The sequence below is a fragment of the Talpa europaea genome, assembly GCF_964194135.1.
Source record: "Talpa europaea genome assembly, chromosome: 13".
NCBI lineage: Eukaryota > Metazoa > Chordata > Mammalia > Eulipotyphla > Talpidae > Talpa > Talpa europaea.
The window spans coordinates 9,081,155-9,098,206 of record NC_140080.1 but is presented as its reverse complement, the minus strand read 5'-3'; the positions used below and the strand labels follow the sequence as shown (position 1 = coordinate 9,098,206).

At 35.4% G+C, this 17,052-nt stretch overlaps 1 protein-coding gene across 1 annotated transcript in view; it reads left to right on the top strand.

The window, feature by feature from the left end:
* Positions 1 to 2,383: 2,383 nt before the first annotated feature.
* The window catches only part of LOC311183247 (bifunctional heparan sulfate N-deacetylase/N-sulfotransferase 4), a gene marked incomplete at both ends in the record, with an annotated part of 190,047 nt that continues 175,378 nt past the window's right edge, over positions 2,384 to 17,052 (top strand). Inside the window, one exon of the mRNA XM_084252604.1 lies at positions 2,384 to 3,361. Within this exon, the coding sequence (XP_084108730.1) occupies positions 2,384 to 3,361 (978 nt within the window). The remainder of the gene's footprint in view (positions 3,362 to 17,052) is intronic.

Sequence of the window (17,052 nt, the reverse complement as noted above, 5' to 3'; positions counted from 1 at the left end):
CGAACCCGCACTACAGAGGCTGTAGACAATTTCACAGTGCTGCACTCAACCCGCTGCGCCATTGGGGAGGCTCTCCATATTCTTTTAACTCACCATATGTATTTAAAAAAAATGACCTTAATAACATTTCTTACTTCACCTTTCCAAGATCCTTCACCTGATTTTCTTATCCCTGTATTGTCTTGCCATTTGTTTTCCTTTTAAGGAACATAATACTGAATAATACTGAAAAAACCAGTTTTTCCTACCATGTGTTTCTTCTTTACTCTCACACTCCACCACACACTCAACAATCCTGGTAGCACATACGAAGTGTTCCCCTGCATCAAGCAACACTTTGTCGCACCAGCTAGGTGCTTTCCAGTTCAATTCCATTCTGACACTCACTAGAAGTCAGTGGAGATTCCACAGTTTCATATCTCAGTCCAGAAAACTGACTCCCACTCCCTAATCCCCACCCCCACACAACTAAGATGTCAGTTGATAGAATCTAGTTTGTCTCCGAGTTACTCCACAACTTCTGTTCTTCTAGGCTGCAAGTCAGTCATTTTCCTGACTTCTCCGATGGTGTTCGATATTTGCTATCACAGATAGCAGAACTCAAAGAAACTAACTTACACTGCAAAGTTTATTATGCAATAAGGGCAAAGATGAACAGCCAGATTGAGAGATATATAGGGCAAGATCTGGGAGGGTCCTGAGTACAGGAACTTGTCCATGTGGAGTTGGATGTGTGCACTCATCAACTCTCTCCAAATCCCCTGCTATTGGGATTTGTATGAAGGCACCGTCATGTGGAAATGATTGATCAGTAACTCAGTTTCTAGTTTCTCTACCCCTTGTCAAAGGTTATGGATAGAGTTGAAAAGTTTGATCTTTCTGGTGACCAGTCCCCATTAGGAGCCCACCAAGTATTCCCTCATAAGCCCTGTGTCAGAAACCAGGACATAAAAACAAATATTAAAACACAAGTTGTTCCTAGATCTTTTATTACCTGGGAATTTACAAAGATTTTGAGAACTCTTTGCCAAGAACCAAGGACAGAAACGCACATTCATATTCTCTCTCTCTCTCTCTCTCTCTCTCTCTCTCTCTCTCTCTCCCTCTCTCTCTCGTATTTATCTACAGCAGTGTTGATATGTATCTATCATTCTTCTAACTTTGATCATATTAATGTTCAATAAATGTCACATTTAAATTTTATTTATTCTTTTATTGGCAGATTCTTGTTCCATATGCTTTTAATTTCTTTTTCACTATTTCTTGGTGGAATGAGCTGTTCTAATATGCAAAATTGACATCTCATTTTTTGTAGATTCAAAAATAAAAGTCATATAAATCACATTCTTGATGTCAGAATAAAGATTAAACAAAATATTCACTTATCATATGCCTAGCTTTTTTCAATTCCTGATTAAATTTCTTTTTAAAATATTAAACAAAACCCCAAAGTAAGTGAATTAGAGTTTTGTTCTTCCTGGACAGTGCAGTGTAGCAATATGTGAAGGGGAAGCTGATTCCATGTTTGCTTAAATGGATTTTGCATCAAATAATAAGAACTTGGAGGAATTCAGGAATGGAATACAGGATGGAGATAGAGAGATACTCTCTTTGGCTTTCTTCTGAATGGGACCAAGTGTCTGTGATTTCAGAAAAGGATCTGTTATTAAGGGAAAAATCTACTACTGCGATCTACCTAAAAGTTCCTCAGCTTGCCTCCCCAGACACTTAAGAACATGCTCCACTACTTCAACCCTGCACAAACACCTTATTTTCTAAATACTATGTTCGTAATGTTTGCCAGCCCTGTACAAGTAACGCTAATAGTAATTAACATTTTACCCTAATGCTTTCTTTCTTACCCCTGTGTTTTCAGGGTCTTAATTTGAAAAATGATCATAATATATTTCCATAAATATGTGGATAACTCTGCAACATAAAATCATGTTTTATACTCTTGAGGACATGAAAAATCTATTCTCTAAGTAGTAAAGTCTAGATCATAAATGTCTGGTTATTAATATTTTAACATATTAGCATACTGAAATTGTCCTTTCTACGTGCATTTTTTCACTTCTGTGTATGTATGTAAATATTCAACTTCTAATTTTGCCTTAGTCATTTTATTTCTCCTTTTTCAGATAATGTTTAAAGGATTCTACAGCAATCTTTGATATTGGACATATTTGGAATCTCTTCTTTGGCTCTCTGGCACCATTGCTTTCCAGTATTAACTTGGTTGTGATCACTCCCAACGTTTTACATGGTTTGCCATGGTTACATGAACTTTTCGGAAGTGATATTTGTACCATCTCGTGCTTTATTCACTATGGCACTTTAGGAAAAGAAACTGGACAGAGCTTCCAAAGCAGTATTTTAAAAGATGAATCTAATTGTGAAACTGCGGAGAAGTTTTCGAACATTGATTGTTCTCTTAGCTACCTTTTGCTTGGTGAGCATTGTCATTTCTGCTTATTTCCTCTACTCCGGCTATAAACAGGAAATGTCGCTTATTGAAACTACTGCAGAAGCAGAATGTGCTGACGTCAAAATTCTACCATATCGGTCGATGGAGCTGAAAACAGTTAAACCCATCGATACATCCAAAACTGATCCTACTGTGCTCCTGTTTGTGGAGAGTCAGTACTCACAACTGGGTCAAGATATCATTGCTATATTGGAGTCCAGCCGATTTCAATATCACATGGTCATCGCCCCCGGAAAGGGTGATATACCTCCTCTTACGGATAATAGTAAAGGCAAATATATTTTAGTTATTTATGAAAACATTCTGAAGTATGTCAGCATGGACTCATGGAATCGAGAGCTTTTAGAAAAATACTGTGTGGAATACAGTGTTAGTATAATTGGTTTTCATAAAGCCAATGAGAACAGCTTACCAAGTACACAACTCAAAGGCTTTCCATTGACCCTTCTCAATAATCTAGCTCTACGAGACTGTTTTGTCAACCCTCAGTCTCCTTTGCTGCATATTACCAAAGCCCCCAAGGTTGAGAAAGGCCCGCTTCCTGGCGAAGACTGGACTATTTTCCAGTATAATCATTCAACCTACCAGCCCGTGCTTTTAACTGAATTACAGACAGAAAAGCCCCTTTCATCCTCACCCAGCAAACCATTCCATGCCACAGTGATTCAGGATCTGGGGCTTCATGATGGAATTCAGCGAGTTCTTTTTGGCAACAACTTAAACTTTTGGCTGCACAAGCTCATCTTTATAGATGCTGTTTCGTTCTTGTCAGGGAAGAGGCTCACCTTATCCTTAGACAGGTATATCCTTGTGGACATTGATGATATCTTTGTTGGAAAGGAAGGAACAAGGATGAATGTCAAAGATGTGAAGGTAAGAAGATTTTTAAATCATATCATAATTTTTATTTCACTAACTTGGTGGTGTGGGTAAGACATAAATTTGACTGTTGTAGATTCCTGATTGCTAAAGATGTTAAGATGTAGTAGATCTGAAATCAAATAGAGACATAAAATAATTTTGAATTTAACCATTCCTCATACAAATACCAGATGCTTCAGAGGGAGATGGAACTAAAATATCCAGAGCATTTAAACTTAAAGTCCTTGCCTCTTCTTATGCCTGCCACCATGAAACCCAATAGAACTGCCTCCCTTATTCTAGCATGTCTGAGTTTGTGGGAGTGAGACTAACGCAGTCATAGAACTCTACCCTGTACTGATCCTCCTATTCTTCTTGTGTTTGGCTTGGTGGTTTCAATACCAGGTGAAGAAGCAGCTCCAAACCTCTCACATCAAATAAGCATAGCATTTGTTTATGTGAAATTTTCATATTCTTGTTCATACAGATGAACAAAAATATTTTTATAGAGAATGTGTAATGGAGCTGACCTCGGAATTTTCATCACTATTGCTATTATTTTTATATTGTTTAGGGTAACACAACAGTGTTATTGGTAATGCTTCTGGGTTCTACTCAAATTGATGGTGTAACAAATTCACCCTGTTGTTACTAGATTTAAAAAAAAGCCAAGTATATTACACTAGGTCATGTAAGTAATTCTGAAAATAACTCCCTCTTCATTCATCTTAATTCAGTCAACATTCTCTCTTATTCCTGTGTTGTTATATATTAGCAAGGCAGTTTTTCACAAATAGTTTTAACAAACATATAAAAACAATGGGGGTAGAACTTAAAAATATGATGAAAGTAAAGATTGTTAATATCAACTTTTTTGAATTTCTGGTTGTTGGATATTTTATACTCCAAAGATGAAATCTGTATATCACATCAAAATGACAGCTTTTTATCCTCTGTGCTAAGGCCTTAAGACCACTATTTAAAAGTCATGATTAAAACCAGTAAGTCATTTTTTTAAATCTTCAAGGTGCATGTGGAATAGTGTCCTCTGCGTTCAGTGAACCACTGACTGAAGCATCACTTAACTGGGTTTCAAATACTTAATTTTGGGCATTGTTGTTAAAGGATTTAGAGATACCTCTTGAGCTCTGGTTATTGTTTTTTCTTATATTTCTGTATTTACTATTTCTTTAAATTAATATAAACCCTGGCTTATTCACATTTCAAAATCATAAACATATCTAAGAACTCAAGATAGGGGAGAAAAATGATTCATATTTATACAGATTTAGAGAAATGTATTTTGAAAGATTGTGAAATACTAACAAAGTTAGAAATATATGGTTATGCCCTTGTCAAGTAATATATCTAAGTAGCCCTCGAGGCATTCACAGAATGCTTCCTGTACAACCATATCTCTGGTCACTGCAGATGATCTCAGATTGCTTAGAGTGATTTTACACATTTGCACTATTCTTTCTGGGGTTTGAAAGCCAACTCTTGTTTTGATAATGACTTTTGTTACGTGTAATAGTCATCTCAAAATTGATATCAGTTGAACAATTAAAGTATTTTCAGGGAAAGTTAAAGTAATAAATGGTCATCTCAATTGTTCAAATTTTAGAAGTCTTCTTTTTAAAGATTTATTTATTGATGCATACAAGAACTGGGGTACAGGCCAGAGGTGTGGGGGTAGAGGGTTCACCAGAGACAGAGCGGGGAACAGAACAGACAGACTGACTGAAATACACTGTTAAGGGGAGCAGCGGACATGACAGGAGAGGTCTGCTGCGCCATGTCGGTAGCTCCCTGGTCGGCCGTGATCAAACTTGTGCTGCAGAGGCTGCAGACAGCTTTACAGTGCTGTGCTTAACCCCTTGCACCACCAGGGAGGCCCCTAGAAGACTTCTTGATGGCCCCTAATATTATTTCTATGGATGATGCTTTAGCCTTCATTCCAACATTTGGTATAATCATAGAAGTTTGGCAAAATTATGTCATATGTTGTTTTTTTCATTTCTCCTAAGTCAGAATAAAATTCTTTCCCTAAGAGGGTTTTAAAAGACATGAGCATAGTGAATATGGACCACCACATGGGAAATGAAATTGGATTTACTATTGATCCTCCCAATAATATTGGTGCTTTGATCACTTCTGTGACTTGTCATTCTTGCTGCTGGATCATTATTGACATTTTTATGCCTACAATTTTGGAAAATATGACCATAAAGCATCTGCTATATATAAGACTGCATTAACACATCATCTGCTTAAATATGCTGACTTCTTATATTAAGGTCCTAGATTTATGTGCACTAACTCAAATGTACAATTTTTAATACCTACTCTTTTTTAATATGTATGCATATATATATAAAATATCATTTTTTCATTTTTGTACAACATTTGATTTCCCCTCTCAAGTGAAGTCCCCCTAAAATATCCCAACACCTAGTCACCAGTGAACCATCACCATAGTCTCTTCTGCTCTTCCTGTCACTGTTTTCATCCCTCTCCCTCCCTCTCACCTGCTGAATGTTTCCAATTTATAATTTGGCTGCTAGTTTTGCCTTTTTTCCCCCGATCCCTCGTTAGATTCTTCTACATTCTTCCTATAAGTGAAACCATATGATAGTTTTCTTTTTCCTTCTCACTTATTTCACTGAGCATAATCCCTTCCAGCCCCATCCATGTTGTTGCAAATGACATGAGTTTATCGTTTTTGATGGCTCAATAGCATTTCATTGTGTATATGTACCACATCTTCTTGATCCAGTCACATGTTTGGGGGCAGTTAGGTTGTTTCCATATCTTAGCTATTGTAAGTAGTGCTGCAGTAAACATGCAGGTTTTCCTTTTGAATTAATGTTTTTGTGTCTTTTGGGTAGATTCCTAAGACTGGAATTGATGGATCAAATGGTATCTCCATTTTTAGTAATTTGAGGGTCCTCCACACAGCTTTCCATAGTGGTTGGACCTGTCTGCATTCCCACCAGCAGTGTAAGAGTGTTCCTTGTTCTCTATATCCTCACCAACATTTGTTCATTGTGGTTTTGATTTGCATTTCCCTGATTATAAGTGATGCTGAACATTTTTCATATGCCTGTTGGTCATTTGCATTTCCTCCATTCCTTGGAGAAATGTCTTTTTAGCTCTTCTGCCTATTTTTTTGACTGGATTGTTTGCTTTGTTTTTGTTGAGTCATCATCATCTATCTCTATTGCCTCCCAATAGCCACTATTTCTGTTCGGCTAGCCCATTATCTATTTTGCACTGATAGCTTGTTCATGGTGACCTTAGCATTTTTTTCTCAATTTCTGTATTTTGACTAAAACACTTCGTTGAACCTACCATTAATTCAAGAGATGTTTCAAGTTCTACTTCTTATGAGAATGTGATGCATCTTCTACTGACTCCAATGAATGGTCATTTCTCTTTAAACTGAGTCCCCAAATAAACAGTGCCCTTAACTCTGACTTAGCAGCTTCATGTACTAGAGGAAACTCCAAAATTAGGTGTTAGGACAGTTTTCCAGCTATATTTAATTATGTCCCAAAGTATGTAATAAGAAACCATAAACATTATTTGAAAATATTTAATTGCCAATTATTTTATTGTCTTTTAACAGTTAGTTATAGGATTAATGCACTACCATAAGAAAGAATAATTTAAGGAGAGTTGTGAGCTTCAAGTGAAGTGATATGTATATTTTGACTATGGGGTGAAATCAGAAAAATAAAACTGTTGTAAATCTCAAGTACAAAATAGGTGACTAAAAGGGTATTTGGTTTGATCTGTTTCCCCACATAGTGTTTTTTAATGAAACTGTACCTAAACCAGTAATAAGTTTTGATCCAGATAAAGCAATTTAGCAGTATCTTAACCTGGATGTTATAAAAATTAAATGACAAAAAAAAATGTTAATTAATAGATACAGAGGGACCTGTTAATAGACACTTTTGAAGTGCAGGGAAATAAGTTTTGGTCAGTGCTAACAGACTTGTGAAAACACTTTTAAACAAGGAAATGCTACAATGAAAATATTTGAGAAAATGTTTTGCTACTGAAAGTACTAGTTCAAACTTTGCGGTAATTGATACATTAACCAAAATCGGAGTGGTCTATGTAGGAAAAAAGAAATCAATTATAGAAGAAAATCTTAAAACTTCAGTTAATAATTTGAATAAGAATGGGTGAAATAAAAGGAAAAATAATTCCATGATTTCTAAAATTGTGACTTAAGAAAACTGTGACCTTCCTGGCCCAGACAGGTAAATTCAGATTTTATCAAAGATATTTCACAGCAGATTGAAGGTAACTTGTCCCTAGATTAGGGACAGAAGGCAGTTCCTCTTTCATAAAGGGAGGGTAGGAGTTGACAGCATGGTGGAATTTGGCATTTTGAATTCTTTTTTTTTCTTTCCTTCCTACTAGTGAACCCTAGACTAAGAAGAATTGCAGTATCACCCTTTCTAATATGGTGGAAATGTACTGAATAGCTCTACATAATAAATATTTCTGAATTTGAATGACATCTAAGGATTAAGTACCAATAGACTAAAGCCAAATCCTCATTTTTACGTATTATGCCAAGAAACTACATTTTGTTGAGAAAATTTAGATTTCTGTTTATTTTCTTAATTACAATGTTCATTGTGAACATGTTTGCTTTTTGGTTACATGCAAGTGCCTTAAGGGCATTCTTTCATTTAAAACTGCTTTTAAGTACAATCAATCATCAACACATCTTTAAAAAGTATATTTTAAAATAAGATCTATTACCAAGTGTGTATTTTTTGCTCAGAATAGATTTTAAAGCAGATTGTGTACAATTGAAGTTTAATTTAAGCTTAGATAGTCCTCAAATTCATTTGCACTCAAAACGGGTTGTAATAATAGATCTAACACTAACATGACTGCTCACTTTGGTAGGTTTAAAGAATAAAATAATTACTGAGCAGAGAGAAGTATCTGGATACACCAGGGGAAAAACACAATTAAAGTCCATGAGCTAGGCGTTGCTGCTCAAGTTGTAGCAGTTGTCTCCCTGGGAAAGAGAACTGTTAGAAATGTTTTGGTGAAAGCAACCAAACTCGTCTCAGCAAGGTGGATAAAAAACCCTCGTGAGGGTCCTAGGAGTCCCGGCAAATGCCTTAAAAACCCTGGGGAGGATTTCAGGAATATTTTCTGCTTGGTTTTGTATATTTTGTCACACTCAGTGGTGATAAAAATAGTGATTAATTAGTCAATTAATTAGTTCAGTGTATAAAGAAGTCTCAGCTAAGGCCTCTGTTTAATTCATGATAAGAATCAAAATGGTGTCATATCAGCAGAAGTACTAGAGACAAAATTATAACAAAACAAACACGTGTTCCTCTTATACCTCATAGTCCCTACAGAAATAAACATTTTGTTCTGAAATCAATGAAATAATTATGGAGAAAGGCCCCTTGGTTATACGATCCAAAGGCAGCTAGAATTTAGTGATTCACATAATAGATTTAACTGTTAAGTCTTTCTTAGAGCTTTGCATTTTATTTTCATTCAGCTCATCATTTTTCTTATCAACCCTAAACCTAATTCTCTAACTCTTTGCTGGGGTTAATAATTACCACCGCAACTTTTTTTCTTCCTTTGATTTGCTTTATTTTTATAATTTTGAAAGTATTCAGACATTCTAAATAACACATACATGTATGTGTGTATATCTCTATCTCTCTATTTATCTAATGAATGTCTGTCATTTAAAGAATGATGAAAATTGTGTTGATGATGCATTTAATTTAGAATATACTACCACCTCCAAACACATACCACTTTTTTTACTGAAGAGATAATTAGGATCCTGGATCTTGAGTGTTAACATACAGATTCTTTGCAATTATTTTCCTTACTGTTATTTCTGAGTTTCATCTGTATTGATGCTTTTAGCTCTAGTTCACAAAACTTCATTTCTTTGTAGTGTTTATTCTCTCCAATGTTGGCATTTTAGATTTTTAAATATTTAGCATTTGGTGGGCATAAATTGTATAAATTGTTATTTGCATTTTCCTGATTATTTATGAAACTGAATAGTTTTCCTTTATTGACTCTTACTTTTTTCAAATTTTTCTGACTTTCGTTTACTCTAAAAGTGAGTTACAGAATATCATATTTCATCTCTGGATACCTTAGAAAAAGACATTCTCCTTTAATAATCATTATAAAATTATCAGTAATCATAATAAGACTACATTCAAGAAGATTAACATACATAAACCATTTCATTACAGTCCATATAAAATTAAAATTCATCTAAATCATCTGTGTGATCGAAATGATCACCATGCACTATGATATTTTTCATATAATGCATAACATTATAAGAAATAAAGACAAATATTTATGTGGGAAGTATGAGGGAAGTTTAAGGGAAAACATCTGATGAATAACAACAGAATCAAAACTTGCAATAATAGGAGTGTAGAGAATTAGTGGGAAAACTCTCAAGATAAGATATGACAAGTAGTTCCTTTGCAAGGCTTTAGAGAGAGCTAATCTATGAAGAGTGGGTGAGTACCAGAAATAATATTATAGAGATACTAAGATTTATTATGTCTTGTTTGTCTGTGAAATTCATTTTCCTCAGTTACTAGTATTGGTTAAAAATCTTAGAAGACTTTGAAATTGATGTGACTAACATCTGAAATGAGCAGAGTGGAAGAACTATGCAAATGTGCCCCCACTTAAGGAGAGAACTATCACAGACAATTATTGATTAGAAAAAGTGGGTGAAAATGAGATGGTCTATGTAAAAAGAACCTTTAAAAGACTTTAGTATGGAAAGGTCATTGAACAGTTTTCTATGGCTGTCCTTGACCCGTGTACATCTGTATTTGTTCTTAGCTAATGGGCATTTGGAAGTCAAACATACTGCTTTGCAATTCTTATTTTTTTCTCTTTTTATTTTTTTTACATCATTGTTCATTTTTAAACAATATTTGCTTCCCCCAACCCCCTCAGGTGTGGTCCCCATAGAGTTTCCTTCCCCAAGGCACCTGTGCACCATCACCTCAGTCCCCTGTGCTCCTCCCTCCCTCCCTCTGATCCCTCTCCTGCCTCCTCCCCTGCAGGATGTCTCTGGTTTATAATTGTCTGTTTTTGTTTTGTTGTGTTTTGTACTGTTATTATTTTTTTTACATTAATGCAATTCTTATTGAAAACCATTACATCTAAGTGTGGGCACTGTGTACCATATGAAAACCCTTCCCTAATGAAGGTCATGTCAAGGTGGAAATGAGATTATCAGTGTAGGGTGGGCATTCTGTGAGCATTGGATGCAAAAGGCAACATTTTCTGATTCCCTTAAATTATATTGGATATTTCATATTCATCTTAATCTCTTCCTATCATATTCTGATCTCTTCACTGTGATTATAATCAAGTCCTACTTACTGTTATCAGGAGAACTTATTTGATCAGTTTGTCCTATTTTGGTTGTTTGGGATAAATTCCTTATACTTTAGACAGTTAAGACACAAAGAAACGTTTGAATGATTTTCTATTCAGTGCTATGTGTTAATATGGAAGAATAGAAATGCTTGATCCTTGACCCAAATAAATCCTTTTCTGACTCTATAAAGCCATTTTTAAAGATTTATTTATTTATGCATACAAAAGTTGGGATGTAGGCCAGAGGTGGTGGTGGAGTGAGAGGATTCACCAGAGACAGAGTGGGCAGCAGAACAGGTGGATCTACTAAAATACACTGCTGAGGGGAGCAGCATGTGAAGCAGTAGAGGTCTGCAGTGACATGTGGGTTAGCTCCCTGGCAGGGATCAAACTGTTGTTGTAGTAGCTGTGGATAGCTTCATAGTGCTATCATATCCCTTGCACCACCATATCCCTTGTACCACCAGGGAGGCCCTTTAAAACCATTTTTTGAATAAAAAACATTTTTAAATAAAAATGCTTAATTAAATTTATCTAAGGTTATATAATTTAGTCCTAAAGCTTTTGTAATTCTACTTAAAAAGTAATTAAATTGGTGTCCCTGTGGAGTACAGTGTCACGTTGTACCATTAGTATAGGGGCAAAATAAAGGGAATTGAAAGAGACCTTGAAATGAAACAAACTCTCAATGTGCCACATTCAAACAGTGTTGCATTTGTCTGAAAGCAGAGAGATCAGTTCAGAGCTCTGGGTTCTGTTATGGAAAAGCACATTTTGATTTCAAAGACTTAACTTGTAAAACAAAAAAAAAATTAGAAGACTAAAGTTAAATGTTCTTTTAGAAAGAACAAAGCAAACCAATTTAATAGGAAAAATAGTTCTTATATTGGAAAATAGGACATAGGAAGATGATTAGTTATCACACCAGCATATCAAGCACATACCAAACTTAAGAGCAACCATTATGGCTAGCTTGAAAACACTTGTTGAAACAATACAAAACATCACCAAAAAATTCTTGAATATGCTGCATTCCCATTGGCAAAGGTGTTATTGAAACTGTTTTGCCCTTCAGATGCATGTATTAGAATTAGCACTTAGGGTAGGATGATTTAGTATCATTTACATTATTCAAGCAGTTAACAAAGATTCCCATTCATTAGTGACAATAATGGCTCAGGTAGAAAAATGTGAAAGAATCATTGTCTGTGCTTGGTAAGGAGACAAGAAGGGAAGGAGTAGGAGCTCTGTGTATTCACATACATGCCTATGTGTGTATAGATAAATCATCTCTATATTGAGCTATGTACGCAGTCACACATACACATTTGCTTGATAGCATTGCTCACCACTAATCATGTTAAATAGTTCATACTTTTTCTTCTTAGTCTTGCAAGTGATGCAATCATCATTTGCATCCCCATTGAAGACACCCAACTGCTGGATAAATAGGAATCTCATGTCTGAACACTGTCCATTTTGGGGGTGGGGTATGTGTGGGTGCGCGCCCGTGCGCGCATGAGCTCTTGGTTTTATAGCTGCTGGAAAATATTTAAACTTCTGTTAAAATAGAGAGAGGACATAATAACAAAGTTTAGCTAAAAATAAGTTTCTGTTTTTTAAGAAAGTTATTAACCCATAAGTCTTACCTCTTTATACTTAATTTTAATTTTTGATGTAATTTCAGAAAGTGTTGAATCACAAAGAATCCTATGTTAATGTTCAGTTATAAAATTTAATAATAATACAGAAACATGTCAAAATTATCTGATATCTGCCAATAATTGGTATTAAAGAGTTCAACAGTCATTAAGAAATGGATCTTTATACAGAACAAGACTAACCATCACTGAGATTCAAGAGAACAGTACTTCAATCAATGAAATTTAATAATAAAATTCCTACTACAAGTAAAGTATAAATTTATATGATGAAGGCTGGGACACAGGAATAGATTCTGGAAATTTTGAGTAATATCTACAGTCTGCTAGAGGTCATGCACTTATGCACATAATTTCACTGAGTTAAAATATGTAAGTAAAATATTAGTTGTTGATACAAGAATGCTGAACAGGGAATTCATTGAAATGACAATGATAAGAAAAACATTTATGGAGAATGTGGCCTTTGAACCAGGTCCTCAGTAATAAGGGGAAACCACCCATGTAAATAGTGCAGGCAAAAAGAAATACTGAGCAAAATTCTGAGATGGGAATGTACAGTATTTAGCTGGTGTAGGTGTATCTTCTATTTGTATAGGAAATACGAAAAGGATCCCTAAGTGTTATTTTGGTATCATTTTGTGCAGTGTCCCAAACAATGTATCAAGGAGTTGATGTTTTATTCTGTAGTAAATGGGAAAAAAAAATTAGATACTGCTTTGTTTTTGTTTTGTTTTTTAAGCAAAAAAAAAGGCCAAACCAAAGTCTCTTTTAGAAAAATAGCAGTGTAGGATTGATGAGAGGAGTTGAGACAGGAGACATGCCCTCAGAGACATGACTCAGGGAATTGTCGCAATAAATCATGCATGTGATAATGAGACTAGAACTAGCCCTTGTTGGTGGGGCTGGACAGGACAGAATAGATACCCAGGCCACCCCACAGACAAAAATCAATAGGACCTGTTTACTACCTCTGCTGTAGGGTAACAGCTAGACGATCTCTAAAAGGAAGAGGAAAATAAACTGTAAGAATTATTCTCAGGTTTGAGCTACAGTCGTTTAAATGCTGATGACTCCACTAACAAAAAGAAAATAAAACTAGGCATGCATTTGGGGGATGCAGTGGGCAGAGAGTTGGAGTAATAGACAGGGTACCCCACACTAAATAGTGAATGTAATTAAACAGCAATGACATCATGTTGAAAAAAATATTATAGTTCCATGAAGATGTTAACTGTTGATCTGGATGTTCAAGAAAAATAAAAGGAGATAGACAAGAAAGAGGTTCCATAGAAACTGCACAGTGACAGCGAATGATTTTGAAGTCCTTGTGGGGAAATCTTAAAAGGTCACAAGTGAAAGAAAGTAGCTAAGATAAAAATGTCTTTGGGTATCTGTGGTTTTGCTCTGATAAGAACGGGTTTTGCTTCCCATGAAAGAGAGTCCTGGAGGTCCACCTGGAAAAACTTCCACAGATTTCAGTGGTATGCAAAAGTAGGAAATTGTATCCCAAGTGAAATTATGTGCTGTAGTAGACTGTATCCAGAAGCTGAGAAGCAAGTATTAACTTAAAGTCAATACTTAATGTGGTCACCTTTATGATATATGTTGTGCCCAGTTTTTATTAAAAGGTTCTTTATAAACAAGTGGGGAGAAAAAGACTAACTGGAAAGAGTAAATAAGGGGTATTAAGTCAACAACAACTTAAAGCAGTTGTAACTACACATATACTAATATGGAAATTTAAGTATTTTATTTACGTTAAGCTCCTTAAGGAAATAAATGATGCCTGAACATGTGATCTATGAGAAGTACAAATCCAAGTTAAACTGAAAATCAATTTCTAAGGGTAATTTTGCCCTAAGTGTGTAAGTGTGGGGAGATATGAATGAGAGAAAAATGATAGTATAATTATTTTAAAAGTGGAAAATATTCAAAATGGCATTGCTTTTTCTTACCAGAATTTGTTGCTATTATAGTTTTTAGCACTTACCACAGCTTAGTTTTCAAAATTGAAATCTCTGACCCTACCCATCCAGAAATAAAGGATCCCTTTTTCCAGAATTTAAACTTCTTTAAAAAGGAACAATTTGGTCCTTGGAAATAAATAAATGATATTCATGTGAAGATTCAATCTTGAAATTCCATAAAATATGCTTAAATCATTGTGTACATATTGTTCTGGAACATGATCAGAAATATAGAAAGGAGTTTGGTTTTACGGTGATACAGCAATTTTTTATAGAAGTTGTATGACTCATCGTGAAAGTAGCACTCTATCATAGGCTGGGTACACGGATCTGATTCTGAGTTTATTTTCTACAGCCAGTGAAATGGTCTTTCAGAATGCTTTATGAAACTACAAATCATTTGAGCTGCTCCCCGGTTAAGAAACTTATATTGGAAAGAACCTCCAAGTCAAAACCAGAAGTCTTGAAACTAAGTTAATTTTATCAACATCACCACACTCTTGACACAATCACAATTAATTTAAAGGTCCTAAGAGGTTGCTTTACTCTTTTAAAAAATGTTAGCACCACCGTTTTCATGAAAACACCTTAATTGTTAGTTTTATCCCTATAAGTATTTTTAAAATGTGTATGTTTTATAGGTCCCTTTAAAGAAAAACAATTACGAGCCACAACAATAATGTGTCATTTTTATATTACAACATTGTGTGGGAATATACAACTCTATGTAAATTTGTATGTAGTTTGCATTCAATTATAACCCAGAAAAATTCATGATTTATAGCCAGACCAAGTTACCTAATGTTCAATACTAAGAATAACAACATTAATTTAACAGGATGGCCAATGTAGTAGTTGATGTGGGCAGCATGAGAGTGTGAACATAGTATTCTACACTGTGCAGATCCCTGGGGCCCTGCTTGCTCATGCTTTCTCTTGGCATGTGCTGGCATCAGTGATGGTCGTTTGAACATACTGTTGGTCTCTACTTGATCCTCCTACCACTTATTTACTAATCATCCCTTTATTCTCTCTCTTTAACTTACGGAGTCAAATAAGCACTACTTTGCACCAATTGCATTGAAATACAGACTCAAGTCAGACTTTATATTTTTTAAAGATTTATTTTATTTAATTATTCATATAAGAACTGGGACACAGGCCAGAGGTGTGTGAGGTGAGAGGATTCACCTGAGACAGAGTGGGGAATAGAACAGGCAGACCCACTGAAATACACTGCTAAGAGGAGCAGCAGATGAGACAGGAGAGGCCTGCTACGCCATGTGGGTATCTCCCTTGCTGGGGATCGAACTCATGCTATAGTGGCTGGTGATAGATTCATAGTGCTGAGACTTAACCCCCTGCACCACCAGGGAGGCCCTAAGTCAGACTTTACTATCACGTGTTCTAGGTCAGAAGGTGGTAACTTTAGCAAGGCCATGAAATCTGTTTGGATTCTTGAATTAACATGAAAGACAACTTGAATGCTGATTGTCTTCACATTCTTTTACTTCCAAATGTTAAAAAAAAAAAAATAAAGATACAGTTTTCTGCTTTCCCTTATGTGGCAATAGACAATGGAACTGTAATGGAATAAGAAGACTCCAAGCCATATGTGGAGTTTTGATTTACCTTGATTTTATAAAATAATCAGCCAGTAAGGAGGGGCCACATCAAAATTCAAATACCAGAAATTTCTGGATGACAAGAACATATGAAGAGAATCTTGTTATGGAGTTTTCAAAAGTCTACATTATGAAACTTAGAAAAGGCCAGGTTACTGGCGCTATTAGGGTCCCTCTGGGTTAGCAAAGTGCAGGTGATACTATAGCCCCTGGAGTGCTGACAGTGAACATAGGGTTTAACCCAGATGGTGTCATCTCACTGTTGAATCATTCTATTTCATAGTATATCTGTTTATATCTACTTTTAAAAAAATATCATATTTTTGGACCTCCCTAGTTGTGCAGGGGTTAAAGTCTCAGTGCTATCAAGCTATCACTAGTTACTGTGCCCAAGTTCAATCCCCAGCCAGGGAGATGACCACACAGCACAGCAGACCTCTCCTGTCTCGCCTGCTGCTCCCCTCAGCTGTGGATTTCAGTAGATCCGCCTGTTCTGCCCCCCACTGTGTCTCTGGTGAATTCTCACACCCCTTGCACCTCTGGCTTGTACCCCAGTTCTTATATGCATTGATAGATAGGGATAAATCTTTAGAAAAAAATACAGTATTTTTGTTTTACCTGAAATACACATGAACCCTTTATAATTTTTCAAAATATTTAAAATACAAAATGATGCATATTAAATGATGTGTGGACAGGGAAATTGTATCCTCAATAGAATAAATCCAAGGACTACAGTTTGAAATACACATCCCTAGAAAAATGCACCAAATCACAAAGAAAACCATTCAAATCAACTTCTTTCTAATACTCTTTTAATATATTGTTCAACTCATATGTAAGTATGTGATTCCAGTGATTTCTTGCCTCAAAATAGGTAGGAGTTTCTGTTTCTTTGTCTAGTTCTCCTGATTCTTACATTGAAATTTAACATTTCATGGCTTACCTTTTAATAACCTATAAATCTCTTTAGAGATCATGTTTTAAATATGCATTATAAATCATGATTATTATTG